Here is a 15,361-nt window from a genome sequence, read left to right as displayed (position 1 = left end):
ACTAGACAAGTTTCCAGTTCCTGGAGCGCCAGGCTTAGTCATATATCCAGGTCTTCATGGCTTTTCTGAATATCAAAAGGGATGGGACCGATGTAATTGTGAGGGGAAGGATGTTCTATAAGGTGGGGCTAAAGCAGAAAAGGCACTGCGACTCACCAAATGTAGATTATTAGCTGATGGTACTTGCAGCATGCCTTTTCTAATTGGGCAGGTTGAGGTAAATCGGGAGAGATGGTTCCTTAGTACCCTAGCCGCATCCCATAAAAAGCTTTAAAGGTTAAAACCAGCACCATGAATTGGACCCAGAAGCAAACTGGCAACCAGTGCAGCTCATGGAGCAGAAGTGTAACAAGGGCTGTTCTGGGAGCACACATAACTGCCCGGACTACCCCATGTAGAATATATTGCAGCAGTCCAAATCTAAAGGTATTAGGATATGAGTGACTGTAGGCAGGACCCGCTGATCCAAAAACGGGCACAACTGGCACACAAGTCATTACAAGCAAATAATTTCAATACTGTATACTGAACTATATTAAGGATAACAGATTTTGAAACTCTTTAAATATTTCTATTTCTTAGGATTTGAATTTAATCAGTCTTAGCGGAGCTCTGCAGCATGTAATTCTTTTTAATCCTATTTCAGCTGATCATTCTACTCTTGAAAAAAACTGCCTATTAATTATAGTAATTGCAGATTGCAGTGGCATATTTGGAAGAAATATTCAGTTAGATTCCAAACTTTACTGTTTGGAATGAAGCCCCCCCCCTCCAAATATCTTGATGGCCTCTGTTCTGCTGTTGTTCAGAAAAGTGGTGAAGGGAGAGTGGGACCCCTGTATCTCACTCTAATTATCCCCCCCTCCATTTAAGAATCACTGGTTTCAGGCTCACAGTCTTCAACTGATAGCACTTTGTATGCATTGGCTTTCAGCCTCCAGAATTCTAAATCAGTATGACTAATTTAAGATTCTGAGAATTTATTTATTTATTTATTTATTTATTTATTTATTTATTTATTTATTTAAATTTTTATACCGCCCTATTCCCGAAGGACTCAGGGTGGTTTACAGGGCAACATAAAATATGATATAAAAATAGTATAAATTAAAATAGATTAAATTACATAAGCCCAACAATTAAAACAATATTAAAAGCTAAAACCCCTTCAGTCAGAATTCTAGTCCAATAATCTGGCATTTCTATTGTCATTACCATTATTCATTGATTAGTATTATAATTATTCCCCTGGCATGCTATAAGCAAAATGAACAATTGTCTTAAAATATTTGCTGGTTATTTATTTACTATGAAACAAAGTAATTAAGATCCTTTCTACAGAATTTCATTTTTTTTAAAGAGTGCCAGTATGTTCACAGAAAAAAATGACAATAAAGGTCCTCTTATCGGGCATCCAATGGCAATGGTCCTAGGGTGAGAATGGGGAGCAGAAGTGTCCTACTGAAAAAGTGTTTACTTGTTTTCCCTTGGGAAACATTAGGAAGAAGTGTCGGAACATTTATATATTTTCAGTCATCTTAATTAGCCCATTATAATGCTATAGACATATGTAAGTTATTTGTTGAAGCCAATTTAAAGAAATATCTGGAACAATTTTTGAGCAACACAACAGATTTCAAATCAACCTTAAGTGAAGTCATAAAAGTCACACCATACTATTATACTGAGACAAATTAATTTTATTATGCTTTATGATGATTTGCCACCAGTGCAACATCCTATTCACTGTACATTTCCAAAGAAGAGGAAAAAGAAGAGCCCAAAAGGAAATTCACATACCAAGAAGTTCAATCTGATGAAATGGAAAACTGAATGATTGAGATGTTTTCAGAGTACAAGTCACTAGATGCTATTGTCTAAGCGCAATGTTCAGAGACAGTCCTCAGGCTCATTCGCTACTTGGCAAGGCTACGCGGACGGTCAATTTAACTGATGCAAAAGGCTGCCCTGGTTGCTAGAGTTAGCAGTAGTGATTCAATGACAAGAAACATTGCCTCCTGCCCACATCAAGAGCAGAAAAGTAGAAACATGCAGCTGTGACCTTAAATCTAATTGCATTCATGCTTTAAATTAAAACCATACAATATGCTATTGAAAGCAAAACAGTTGAATGTTTGTGCAATAACGTAGATATACTTTCTATAGGGGGGAAAAGTATTGGGTAAGTGATTAATGGATTACACAAGTATCCTCAAAATAGTATCTCTTTTCAAACTCTAACTTTAGAAACATGTGCTTAATTTATAAGTAATATTGCTGGAGACCAATTGAGCAATATCAACTCTTTAAATGTCCTCTATGAAACTAGAGAGGAAAGCCTACCGGCTGTACTGCAGGCCACTAATATTTTCTCTCATGTGCATAACTTTTAACTCACCTCCATAGCATCATTATATACTCATAATCCTCAAGCCAACTAGCAGCAATGCTAACTGAAAAGTTTTTCTAGCACAAAGCAGTGCCAGAGATACAACTGAAATGAAGATACTTTGAAAATGTTCCTTTCCAAGTTGTTTGCATCAAATTAAAGTTGTTCCCTTTGGAATAGTTTAACTTCTGCTTAGCACATCTTCTTTCATCAACATACTCTTTAAATCCCATCCTTCTTACAGAAGTAAAAACCCAAATACTAGACATACATTACAATTGCATTAAACTTCCAGGCCAAATCATGCAGGTCCAGCCTGCCAAGATCAGGCCAACACTGGATTTCAATAAAGATAATTCTATCCAATATGTCATGAATAGAAGGAAAATGAAGAAGGAAGCAAGCAGGGATTTATTGTACTCCAAGTATGTCTCACTTGAAACCTTCTGCATTTATTAAGTGTATCCTTACTGCTAGTAGAGTATCAGTATTAATAAAGCTTATCTTAAATGCAATACTGCATGAAAAATAAGCAATAGTCCAAATATTAAGTCTCCTAATAAAGATGAAAAATTAAAATGAAAACTCAAATTTTCCCATCATATATTGGAATGCAATTCCAAGTGCAGGACCACCCAACTTTTAAGACCACATCCCTTATTTCTAGTGAAATACTGCAATGTGCAAATTTGGTATATATAAAAAACAGTGGCTTATAAACCTTGTAGTAGTGAACCTCTCCCCCTCAAAGCAAAAGATAAGTGTGTTCAATTAGCTCCATTTACTCTTGCTTTGAAGTCTAGCAATTTAGAGTCAAAAGGAAACAAGGCAACACTGACCCACATGCTTGAATAACCACAGGAGCCTGTGAGAAATACTGTATTTGATGGAAGAGTGCCCACGCACTGATCTGGATAACACAAACAGAGACCAAGTTCAGAAAAATGGAAACATCACCAAGATATTCATTGGCCTTTTAGCAACAGTTTGTCATCTAGTCTTGTCACAATCAATAAGGTATGGGTTTAAGGCTCCATCTCTATTTATTTTAGTTATAGGATCCAGTGTCTAACTGTGTTGACATGTCCCGCAATCTATGAAAACTGCAGAGTTACACTACTTAAGTTCATTTATTAGCATACCAATGCCCAACATTTTAAAAAAATTAATTTACAACCATTATTATTCAAAGCAAACATCAACTACAGCCCTTCAGTAAAAAACCTTATATAAAAATAAATAATGACTGCAGCAGTTGCCAAAAATGTAGACTCCTCTTTGTCATGAATGACAGTTGGGAAAAGTCACAAAGGTGGTTTCTATCAGATTTATTGACCAAACAGACTATTCTTAAATTCAATATTCAGGTATAGGCAACAATGCTCCAGATCAGGGAAAATTTTCATGATCACTTAATTTTTCTAGTGATTGCTTTACAGCTTGAAGACTAAATCTGAATGGTAGTGTTAAGAATTGAAATGCTCATCGTTTTATCAGCCTCATCCATGAAGCATAGTTTCCCAGATGAAGAGGCTAAAAGTAGGAGCTGCATTGCTTAAAGTATGTAGTGCTATATTAGGCTTTAATAAGAAAATCTAGATACAGAAAAAGTAGGGTATGAAAATAGTGTTTTCCTTCTTGCAATTATAACTAAATACATTTAAGGTGTGTTTGTCAATCTCACAGATTACATTAAAACTCCCTTATTGATGGAATGGAAAGTATTCACATGTACACTAGGCATCTGATGTAAACTTTTACATAATTAGAAGGGAGTAACCTTGTATAGGATGACAAACCTTTACAGATTAAATGAGGTATTGCACAGATTAATAAAAAAGCAAAAGGCAACAAAAATATACAGTAAATTGGTAAAACATTTACATGATAATTTTACAGAATCCATAGACAGAAAGTAGTTTAGTATTTCACCGTAAAAATATATATATACGATATAATATATTGATCAGTCATCCCACTCATCATCATCTTCAAAGTCTTCTTCATCATCTTCATCCTCATCTTCATCTGTTGATAGAAAAATAGTTATTTGGAAAGAAAACTTAAATGTCTTAGTAAAGACAAATATTGGTAAAATTATGGGGGTTATCAATTAACCAGCATTTGTACCATAAAATGTAAACTTCTATGCAAATTAGGATCTAAGCGTTACATGAAACAATCACACACTAAAAGTACAAATCTGACTTCTAATTTGTAAATGAAGGCCTTAATGAACAAGTTGTTTTGGGTTCAGGATTGCTCTGCTCCTTCAGTGACACTCCCATCAACTTGTTGGAGGAAGAAAAGCTAACAATTGAATTTAAGTTCAATTTATCAAAGTATGAGATTCCAGTTTCAGAAGCGTTTTCTCAGTTTGATTGTGAAAGAGAGTTTACATTTGTTGTTTAAAAAGGGTCACTGCTAAAGTGATAAATTATTCATTATGCAAAAAGGATATAATCTTAATTAAATTTTAATGTTTGGTTAAGTACTAATGCATTGAAAAACATATCCAAAGCCGGAGACTGAACTCGCTAGATTTATGAGTATTTTTTAATCATTTGTCAATCCAATCAATGATTTCCAGCCAACAGGTTACTCAAAAAAAGGAAACCTATTTCCTGAGTCATCATTTCTCTTTTCATTTCCTCTTATGCAATGTTTCATTCTCATTTCAAAAACAGAGTCCTTGATTCTTTCTTCTTCCTTCCTTCCTTCCTTGTGACAGAACAAAACTAATCAAAATGGTTAAGCCTTTGTTTGACTGTTTAGCTTGGAGACATATTATTGCTGCTATCTTCAAAAGCCAGAACTTTGTCATGCACTAAAGAAATAACCCCCCTTCAAGGATTACTGCCTTGTCGTGGCGAAGAGTCTTATGTAATTCAATGAAGCTATGAGCTATGCCGTGCAGGGCCACCCAAGGACAGGTCAGAGCACAGAGTTCTGACAAAACGTGATCCACTGGAGGAGGAAATGGCAACCCACTCCAGTATCTTTGCCACGAAAACCCCATGGACAGTACCAAAAGGAAAAAAGATATGACACTGGAAGATGAGCCCCTCAGGTTGGAAGGTGTCTAATATTCTACTGGGGAAGAGCAGATGGCTAGTACTAGTGGCGCCAGAAAGAATGAAGCGACTGGGCCAAAACTGAAAGGACGCTCAGTTGTGGATGTATCTGGTGGTGAAAGGAAAGTCCAACGCTGTAAAGATTTTTTCTCCATAGGAACCTGGAATGTAAGATCCATGAATCAAGGAAAGCTGGACGTGGTCAAACAAGAGATGACAAGACTGAACATCGACATCTTAGGTATCAGCTAACTAAAATAGATAGGAACGGGTGAATTTAATTCAGATGGCCATCAGGTATACTACTGAGGGCAAGAATCCCTCAGAAGAAATGGAGTAGCCTTCATAGTCAATAAAAGAGTAGGAAAAGCAATACTGGGATACAATGCCCAAAATGGCAGAATGATCTCAGTTCGAATCTAAGGCAAACCATTCAATATTACATGCCCCAACCAGCGGTGCTGAAGAGGATGAAGTTGACCGGTTCTATGAAGCCCTATAGCACCTTATAGCACTAACACCAAAAAATGATGTCCTTATCATCATGGGGGATTGGAATGCTAAAGTAGGAAGCCAAAAGATAACCGGAATAACAGGCAGGTTTGGCCTTGGAGTACAAAATGAAGCAGGGCACAAGCTGATAGAATTTTATCAAGAGAATACGATGGTCATAGCAAACACTCTTTTCCAACAACCCAATAGACAGCTCTACATATGGACATAACCAGACGGTCAACACAGAAATCAAATTGACTATGTGCTCTGCAGCCAAAGATGGAGAAGCTCTATACAGTCAGTAAAAACAAGACCAGGAGCTGACTGTGACTCAGACCATGAGCTTCTCGTTGCAAAATTTAGGCTTAAACTGAAGAAAGTAGGGAAAAGCACTAGGCCACTCAGGTATGAACTAAATCATATCCCTGACAAATATACAGTAGAGGTGACAAATAGATTTAAGGAATTAGATCTGATAGACAGAGTGCCTGAAGAACTATGGACGGAGGTTCGCAACATTGTAGAAAAAGTAGCAACCAAAACTAACCCAAAGAAAAAGCAATGCAAGAAAGCAAAATGGCTGTCTGAGGAAGCTTTGCAAATAGCTGAGGAAAGGAGGGAAGCGAAGGCAAGGGAGAAAAAGAAAGATACGCCCAATTGAATGCAGATTTCCAGAGAATAGCTAGAAGAGATAAGAATGCCTTCTTAAATGAACAGTACAAAGAAATAGAAGGAAACAACAGAATAGGGAGGACCAGAGATCTCTTCAAGAAAATTGGAGAGATGAAGGGAACGTTTCATGCAAAAATGGGCATGATAAAGGACCAAAATGGCAGGGACCTAACAGAGGCAGAAGAGATTAAGAAGAGGTGGCAAATTACACAGAAGAACTATACAAGAATGAGCTTAACGTCCCTGATAACCATGATGAGGTGGTCACTGACCTCGAGCCAGACATCCTAGAATGTGAAGTGAAATGGGCCTTAGAAAAGCTGAGCAACAACAAAGCTAGTGGAGGCAACAGTATTCCAGCTGAGCTATTCAAAATCTTAAAAGACGATGCAGTAAAGGTGCTACACTCAATTTGCCAGCAAATTTGGAAAACTCAACAGTGGCCACAGGATTGGAAAAGATCAGTTTACATTCCAATTCCAAAGAAAGGCAGTACCAAAGAATGTTTAAACTATTACACCATTGCACTCATTTCACATGATAGTAAATATGCTTAAAATCCTACAAGCTAGACTCCAGCAGTATGTGGATCGAGAACTACCAGAAGTACAGGCAGGATTTTGAAGAGGCAGAGGAACTAGAGATCACATTGCCAACATACGCTGGATCATGGAGAAAGCTAGGGAGTTCCAGAAAAACATCTATTTCTGTTTCATTGACTATGCTAAAGCATTTGATTGTGTAAATCACAACAAACTGTGGCAAGTTCTTAAAGAGATGGGAGTACCAGACCATCTTATTTGTCTCTTGAGAAACCTATACGCAGGTCAAAAAGCAACAGTGAGAACTGGACAAGGAACCACTGATTGGTTCAAAATTGGGAAAGGAGTCCAGCAAGGCTGTATACTGTCACCCTGTCTGTTTAAGTTATATGCAGAGCACATCATGAGAAAGGCAGGGCTAGATGAATCAAAAGTTGGAATTAAAATTGCCGGGAGAAATATCAACAACCTAAGGTATGCAGATACCACTCTAATGGCAGAAAGTGAAGAGGAACTAAAGAGCCTCTTGTTACGAGTGAAGGAGAGTGAAAAAGTTGGGTTGAAACTAAACATTAAGGGAACCAAGATCATGGCATCTGGCCCTCTCAATTCCTGGCAAATAGATGGGGAAGAAATGGAGGTAGTGACATTTTATTTTCCTGGGCTCCAAGATCACCGCAGACTGGGACTGCAGCCAAGAAATTAAAAGACGCTTTCTCCTGGGGAGGAAAGCCATGGCAAATCTAGACATCACTCTGCCAAAAGTGCGTATAGTGAAGGCTATGGTCTTCCCAGTTGAAATGTATGGCTGTGAAAGTTGGAGCATAAGAAAGGCTGATCGCCAAAGAACAGAGCCCTTTGAACTATGGTGCTGGAGAAGACTCCTGCGAGTCCCTTGGACTGCAAGGCGATCAAACCGGTCAGTCCTAGAGGAGATCAACCCTGACTGCTCTTTAGAAGGCCAGATCCTGAAGTTGAAACTCAAATACTTTCGCCACCTAATGAGAAGGAAGTACACACTGGAGAAGAACCTAATGCTGGGAAAGATTGAGGGCAAGAGAAGAAGGGGACGACAGAGAATGAGGTGGCTGGATGGAGTCACTGAAGCAGTAGGCGTGAGCCTAAATGGACTCCAGAAGATAGTAGAGGACAGGAAGGCCTGGAGGAACGTTGTCCATGGGGTCACAATGGGTTGGACACGACTTCGTAACTAACAACAAAAGAAATAACCATCTCTTTATAAACATTCAGCTACGTGGATTTTAATGACCAAAGCTAAAAGGTTACCCCTTTCATGAAACTTTCCAAAGGGAATTAAACAATTAGAAATTGCCTCTGAAGATGCTGAGCATCTAATAGTACTGCAAAGATAAATGATAAAAAGTTTTTTCCTACTTGATGGTTAGGGTTAGAGATGTTGATTTCCTGACCTACCTGAAGAATGAATGGCTTTGCTCCTTTTCTGCATAACTTCCATTAGTGCACCCACAATACCTGACGTAGGTGCAGATGTAGCTGGTACAGTCTCTTGGCCATCAGATACCTTGGGCAATATTAAATATATAAGAATGAATGCAACAGCACTTATAAACATTTCATATTTTTCTGAAGCCTAATTTTTTATATATATCCTTCCTTTATTATTTTTATCTACAACTTAAGAGGGTGAAAGAGAGGGAGAGAGGTGGGGGGGAACAGAGAGAGACAGAGACAGAGAGAGACAGAGATTTTATGCCTAAAGTGGGACAGGTGGTAAAATATTACACGCTGACAAAAGCTTTAGATATTTAAAATCAACTATATTTTAGAGTTCCAAGATAATAGTTTTTGATATTTGGGAGTGCAGATTTTTGTACATAAAGCAAAAATTAAAAATAAGCAACCATGAAAAAAGCTCCAAAATGAATCTTCAAAAAAATTAAGAACAACTAGAGAAAAGATCAGCTGAACAGGCAAAGATGAACATCAAAACTTAAGAACTAAATTGCCTTGTTTCCTGGTTCATCTGGAGCACAGAAAGGACAACTCTATTTCTTTGGTAAATTCATTTAGTTATTATTCAAATATATTTGCAGAAGGTATAGTATATAAGATGATTTTGTTCTCTTTGTGGAAATCTTCCCTGAAATATCTTACCATTTTCTTTCACTATTAGTTTAATTTAGAGGCATTTGATTCTTGTCTAATAATTTGGAAATAACAACCAATAAGCACATTTCAAAAACTTGTAAACCCCTTGCATCTGCTTGCAGCTTCCCTGAGCCACATTTCCCCCCTCCTCTCTCTCTCTCTCTCTCTCACACACACACACACACACACACACACAGCAACAGCCATTTACCTGTCTGTCAGCCTAGGACTTGCAACTTCCTGCTGACTTCCCCACTTCTTGTGGGAAGCCTGCAGGAAGTTGTTTTGCCTAACAACTGTTGGTTAGTGACAGCAGACAGGACCACAGGATTGCCGATGCTAAGTGATGCAGTTGTGCTTTGCAACCACATCGTTTAGTGATGGAAATTCCAGTCCCAATTGCTACTGTAAGTCGAGGGCTACCTATAGAGGAAAATGGCTTTAAAAATAATCTAGAAATTTGAAGTCAGAAAGAATGATACTCACCGACTTCAGCTGTATACCTTGTCGTATTTGATCAAGTAGTGCATCTCTTCCGGTACAGGAGACTGGACGACTGTTTTGTTCTACTTTTTTTAATTGGGCACCTTCTTTTATTTGATCTAAAAGAGCTGATTTATTTGCTGAAGGAGCTGGAAACTGATGGTCAACCTCTAATGAAAGACCAGGTGGAGGAGGAGGACCAGGAGGGGGAGGGGGAGGTGGTGGTGGTGGAGGTCCAGAAGAACCACCTGATGGTGGAGGAGGGGGAGGAGGGGGGGCAGGGGGGGCAGAAGTATGAACTGGTGGAGGAGGAGGATATATCCTATTTGGTGGAGGTGGTGGCACTGTAGTACCAGGTCTAGAAGGAGGTGGGGGAGGGGGTGCTGCTACTGGAGCTCTTGAAGGTGGTGGGGGAGGGGCTCCTCTTCCCCTAGCAGGAGGAGGAGGTGGGCCTGAGCTATGTGGTGGTGGTGGTGGAGGAGGAGGAGGAGGAGGACCACCTCTAGATGGTGGAGGTGGTGGTGGAGCTGAAACCAAAAACAATCCAAAGACACAGAAAAGTATTTATTCACTATGAGATAGCTCTCTGAAGCCAAGACCGATGCTATTCAAAATACCAATTATCTTAAAAGGCATTCATCCATACTTCACATACTCCCTGAAGATTCTTTTAAATTGTGTTTAACTTTCTGCCACTCACACTTATTGTTGGAATCAGTTAAAAAGAGCAGATGATACTACTATTTCTCCCAATTATAATATGAACTTTTATTTTAATATCTAATAAATATATTCAAATGTTACATTCTGCTACCAATGTTTTTATCTATGGAGATGTTGGCTTATTTGTTTAGAAAAAATACTATCTAGTATTACCAGTATCCATGTTATTCTGAAAAAATGTAAAACATATTAAAATTTAAAACAAAAGGCAAAATACATATCTGTCAATCTCCATCTGTCAATGGTCAACTGAAGCACTAGAATTATGTTCCACTATAGCTCAAAGATAGATCTAGTAAATTACCATAACTTGGAAGCTAAAGGGATATAGATCAATTTGGGTAAGATGTGCAGAAAACTCCCAAGTGGTTAAAGCAACAAAGTGCATAGTCAAGATGCAAGACATAATGGGAAGCTTCATTATCATTTTCTTTGGTACGTATCATTTCAGGAGAGTCAGATAATGAAAAATCTAAGAAAATTTGCACATATTTGACACCCAATGTTCTATGCACAATCCCCACCACTAGCGGGTCCACAGCACATACTGAACAGTTTGGTCACAAAGCCATATTGGTAAATGCATTTCATTCAGCTACGACTAGTATTGATTGTCGTAAGTAAGTAGAGGGGCTTGCTATTAGAATAAGAAAAATCAGTTACACAAGATAGTTTAATCAAGATCTCAAGATACAAGCATTCAAGCAGTGATAATTTCTTATTATACAAGTCTTACATGTAGTCTGCAAATATTGACTTGGAGAAATATTGAGATAAGTCAGTTAGTATCCTTAGATTAATTAGTGTGTGCCAATAAAGCATAGTTATGTATACAAATCATAGCTGAAACTTAAATGCTAATACCATGTTTACCCAAAAGGAAGACAACTCTGAAAGAAGAATGGACAGGAGGCAACCTTATGAATCCAGATAAAAGATTGTGTACCATGCTTCCCCACCTTTCCAAATGGGAATTGCCAATTACATCTGAAAATATCATGGAGCTTTCCTGCCACCGACAATATATATATTGCCTAGGGGTTAAAACAACTGCCTAATATATAATTGGCCCAGGTTCGAATCTCAGATAAAGGGTATGACTGACAGATGAGAACAAAATAAGTTCGAAATGGCCATATAAGCCTCCCAAATTCTTTATTAGCAATTTGAATAATTTACACAAATAATGAACTGTCGTAAGTTGTGACTATAGCCTGCGGATAGCCTTGGGCTAGGCTGAAACAGGAAAGAAGATTTAACAAGCAAGGTATTCAAAAGACTTGACAAATACTTAACACACACACACATATGTATGTGTGTATGTGTATGTACATGTATATATGTATGTATATATATGTGTGTGTGTGTGTGTGTGTACAAGAGCAATGGCAAGAGCAATGATCCATCCACAGCGCTGAATGACCGCGCGCAACAGCACAAACGCAAACGACAACTGGTGAAGGAGAGAGTATCAAGATCACAACAAGGGCCAGCTTATACGGCAGAGCCTGAGTTGGTGCAGCCGAATGCGGGAGGGGGGCAGGCAGGCCGATTGCACGTTCTATGAGGACATTGACAGCTGATGTGCCTAAGTGGCAGACCAATGCCACAATCGAACGAGACGGCATGAGTGATGGTCCAGCAACAACACTGAGCGGCCACGTGCAACAAGATCGACGCGCCAAGCAGCTGGGGGGAGGGAAGATGTCAAGATCTAAACAGAAGCCAGCTTGTATGGCTGAGCCGGAACTAGTGCGGCTGAATGTGGGAGAACAGGGGGGCGGGCAGGCCAATTAAACGTTCTATGACCTGACAGTTAAAATGTCACACAGGTATATATGTAGGTTCTTCCCACCTTTAGCCCTTACTCTGATGATGTCAACAGGAGGTTGACAAAAGCTCAGTGATTAAAAGGCTCTTTTGTATACCGGAGTTCAGTAGCTTTATTGATTTTCTAAATACATACATATAAACATACGTGTGTGTGTGTGTGTGTGTGTATGACAAATGTGTTATCAAAACCTACACTTTTAAAAAAGGCAAAACTGGGGGGGGGGAACTAGGGAGGGACCCTAAACCAAGTCAATTAATCCAAGCCAATTGTCCCTGAAAAAGGTATTCCACTTATAAAACAAACTGGATTCCAAGTGGATCAATCATTCTCTTTCACACAGGAATACAAAAGGTCATATACAAACTAGCTTTTCTTCTTTCCTTCCATCCAAAATGTGAAAAATAGCAACTAATGTGGCTATGGGATAAGAGAGACTGCACTGACATGAAAAAAGGGGAAAGGTAACTGGCAATCTTCCCTTCCATCTAGTTAATCTTCAAAGACATTCACCCTTTATAACAGTAATGAATGCAGCCACCACCTATTTTGACAGGGTATTCTATACTTCTCAGAAAACATATGGCAATTCTCTCTCTCTAACACATGTATACTCTATTAATTAATAGTTAATCATTGGGGGGATTGTCTTCCTATTAAGTAAAAAGGTATATGAAAATTAAAAAGACTAGAATTCATACATACCACTGCAGCGTGGTGGGCCTAGATTATAAATGTAGCATATATTTACTTTCTCTGAAGGCTACCACATTCCCTCATATTCTATATTCAACCAAATGAGACTGATAATACACTGCACAACCCTCACTCTAGCATGATAAAAGTATTCATGTATTCAATGCTCATACAAAGTACTATATTATAAATATTTGTTGTCCTCCAATAAAATTATATTCCACCATTAGAGACATTTGATGATGATGGTGATGGTGATAATTCAATGAAGATATATAGAAGTTTTTACATTACTTGGTATATTTTAAAATTTGAATTCTTATTTTTGGCTCTGTTGTTCCACTGGGGAAATATCAAAATGTTTGTTGAAATGAATTGTAGAAATATGTCATAGGCTACAGTTTGTGGCTCAAATAATAGAAAATATCCTCTGTAGTATAATGTGATATATTTGCAAGTATGACTTAGTACTATAACTGTATTTTAACAAATTGCAAATAGATTTTTAAATCTATACACCACTTTTTAAATTACCCTATTTAAATATTCTAAATATTCTTTAGAGATTAAAAAGCATAATCAATAGTTTGCATGAATATAAGACGGCTCACCTTGTCTACGCAATTCATTTTTAATTGCTTCTACTCCTCCTGTTTTTTCAATAAAATCATATATAGCCTTGGAAGTTTCTTTGTCTTTCAGCTGAGCCTCTGAAATTCCACACATATCAAATAGGTTTTTCAATTCTGGATCCAAATTGTTAACCTAGAGGAAATTTTATCAGAGATAATTGCAAATCCATTCATGTGACTAAATGTGACATAATTTGTATAAAAATGTCTGAATTACTGAATTCTACTAAAGTGAACAATGCTAAAATCTCTGACACGTGAATTTCTGGTTTTTTTAAATTGGAAAAGAAATAAATTGGGTTAAATTGTTGAAGACTGCAACCCAAATACATGGACCACAGTTGAACTACTTTTCTATTTTTGTTCTAGAACAACAGGATGTCCTTCTAATGAATCAGTAGTCAGAGAAATTAAGTTTTATATGTTAAAAGATTAACGTAAATCTTCACCATGCTTACTTACATCAAAACCTGTGTTTGGGTCCCAGCCAACATGGCCAATGTGTCTGATAAGAAAGAAACAAGGAAAAAGAAAAAAAAACTTTAGATACATGAGGTTAAGACTGGCAAGCAGATAAAGAGTTGTTACAATTATTTCACTGATCTGAGAAAACAATAGAAAATGTTAAAATAATAATGAAATGGATTCTATACTTATTAATTTTCTACAGATTCCAAAATGGCTTAGAATTTTCTGTGACAAGAGTAATCAAACCATAAATTTATCAGATACTATCATCTAGATATTCATCCCACCTAAAATTAGCAAATGCTGAGACTCTCAACTGAAGAAAGGGAAGTACCATACATACATAGAATAGCTTTCAAAGAAAGATAATTTAATATTATACTGGTTTTGTGTTCTATTAGAGTTCACCATCCTTCTTTAATCCTCTTTCTATAGATTCAATATTGTGTTTTCTTATACTAACACTTTTTCATTTAACTACATAAGCCATCAAGGCTCTGATTTTTAAATGGAGCATTGAAGGGTAATTATTATAGGACACTTAATACAAAGAACTCTTGCTGTGCAGGTAGGATTATGACTGATTTTTGTACTGAGATGCACAGAAACACATCTATGGAGCTTTTTTTTTCTTTTGTAAAATTAAAATGTTAACAAATTAAACAGGCATTCTTACTGGAAGTTGCTTGGAGTTCCAATATCTGCCTTTGTCAATTTTTTCTTTTTTGCTTTTCCTTTTTTCTTCTCTTTGGTATAGGAGATATTGTTGACTTGTGAACCATAAAATCTATTAGTAGTGATTTCTGGATTTTTGATGTCAACAGTTGCCATTGGCAGACTTGGACCTGTAAGAATACAACTAGACTGTATGTTTGATCACCTAGTAATTGCTCCAGCAGTAGATATCACTATCCTTCTTAAGTGGAGAAAAATGTAAGAATCTTATGAGTGTTTGATTAAAATGCAGACATTATAAAAAGATTTTGAATACACACAATAGCTGACTTATTTTAGAGTGCAATCCTATACAGTTTCACCCAAAAATTAGACACTCTATTTATTTGACTTGCATCCATGTATTACTAGGAAAGAACACTAAGCAGTTTACTTGCAATATATCCATTAATAACCTACTACATAAAGAAAGCTTTAGTTTGTTAAGAAGCAAACTATCCACTCTAATTAGAATCTTGCTGTCCATACCAGAAATATAAGGAATTTCCCCT

General features: G+C 37.3%; 1 protein-coding gene across 2 annotated transcripts in view; it reads right to left on the bottom strand.

The window, feature by feature from the left end:
* Nucleotides 1-1,679: 1,679 nt before the first annotated feature.
* WASL (WASP like actin nucleation promoting factor) overlaps nucleotides 1,680-15,361 on the bottom strand; it is a 36,290-nt gene continuing 22,608 nt past the window's right edge. For both annotated transcript variants that reach the window (XM_081331611.1, XM_081331612.1), the window contains 6 exons: nucleotides 14,812-14,980; nucleotides 14,130-14,172; nucleotides 13,647-13,800; nucleotides 9,789-10,312; nucleotides 8,607-8,715; nucleotides 1,680-4,417 (listed from right to left, as the gene is read on the bottom strand). In XM_081331611.1, the coding sequence (XP_081187737.1) occupies nucleotides 4,356-4,417; nucleotides 8,607-8,715; nucleotides 9,789-10,312; nucleotides 13,647-13,800; nucleotides 14,130-14,172; nucleotides 14,812-14,980 (1,061 nt within the window). In that variant the 3' untranslated portion in view covers nucleotides 1,680-4,355. The remainder of the gene's footprint in view (nucleotides 4,418-8,606; nucleotides 8,716-9,788; nucleotides 10,313-13,646; nucleotides 13,801-14,129; nucleotides 14,173-14,811; nucleotides 14,981-15,361) is intronic.

Source organism: Vipera berus (genome assembly GCF_964194415.1).
Source record: "Vipera berus genome assembly, chromosome: 6".
Classification (NCBI taxonomy): Eukaryota; Metazoa; Chordata; class Lepidosauria; order Squamata; family Viperidae; genus Vipera; species Vipera berus.
The sequence above is the reverse complement of the archived record's forward strand: the minus strand, read 5'-3'. Positions and strand labels throughout refer to the sequence as shown.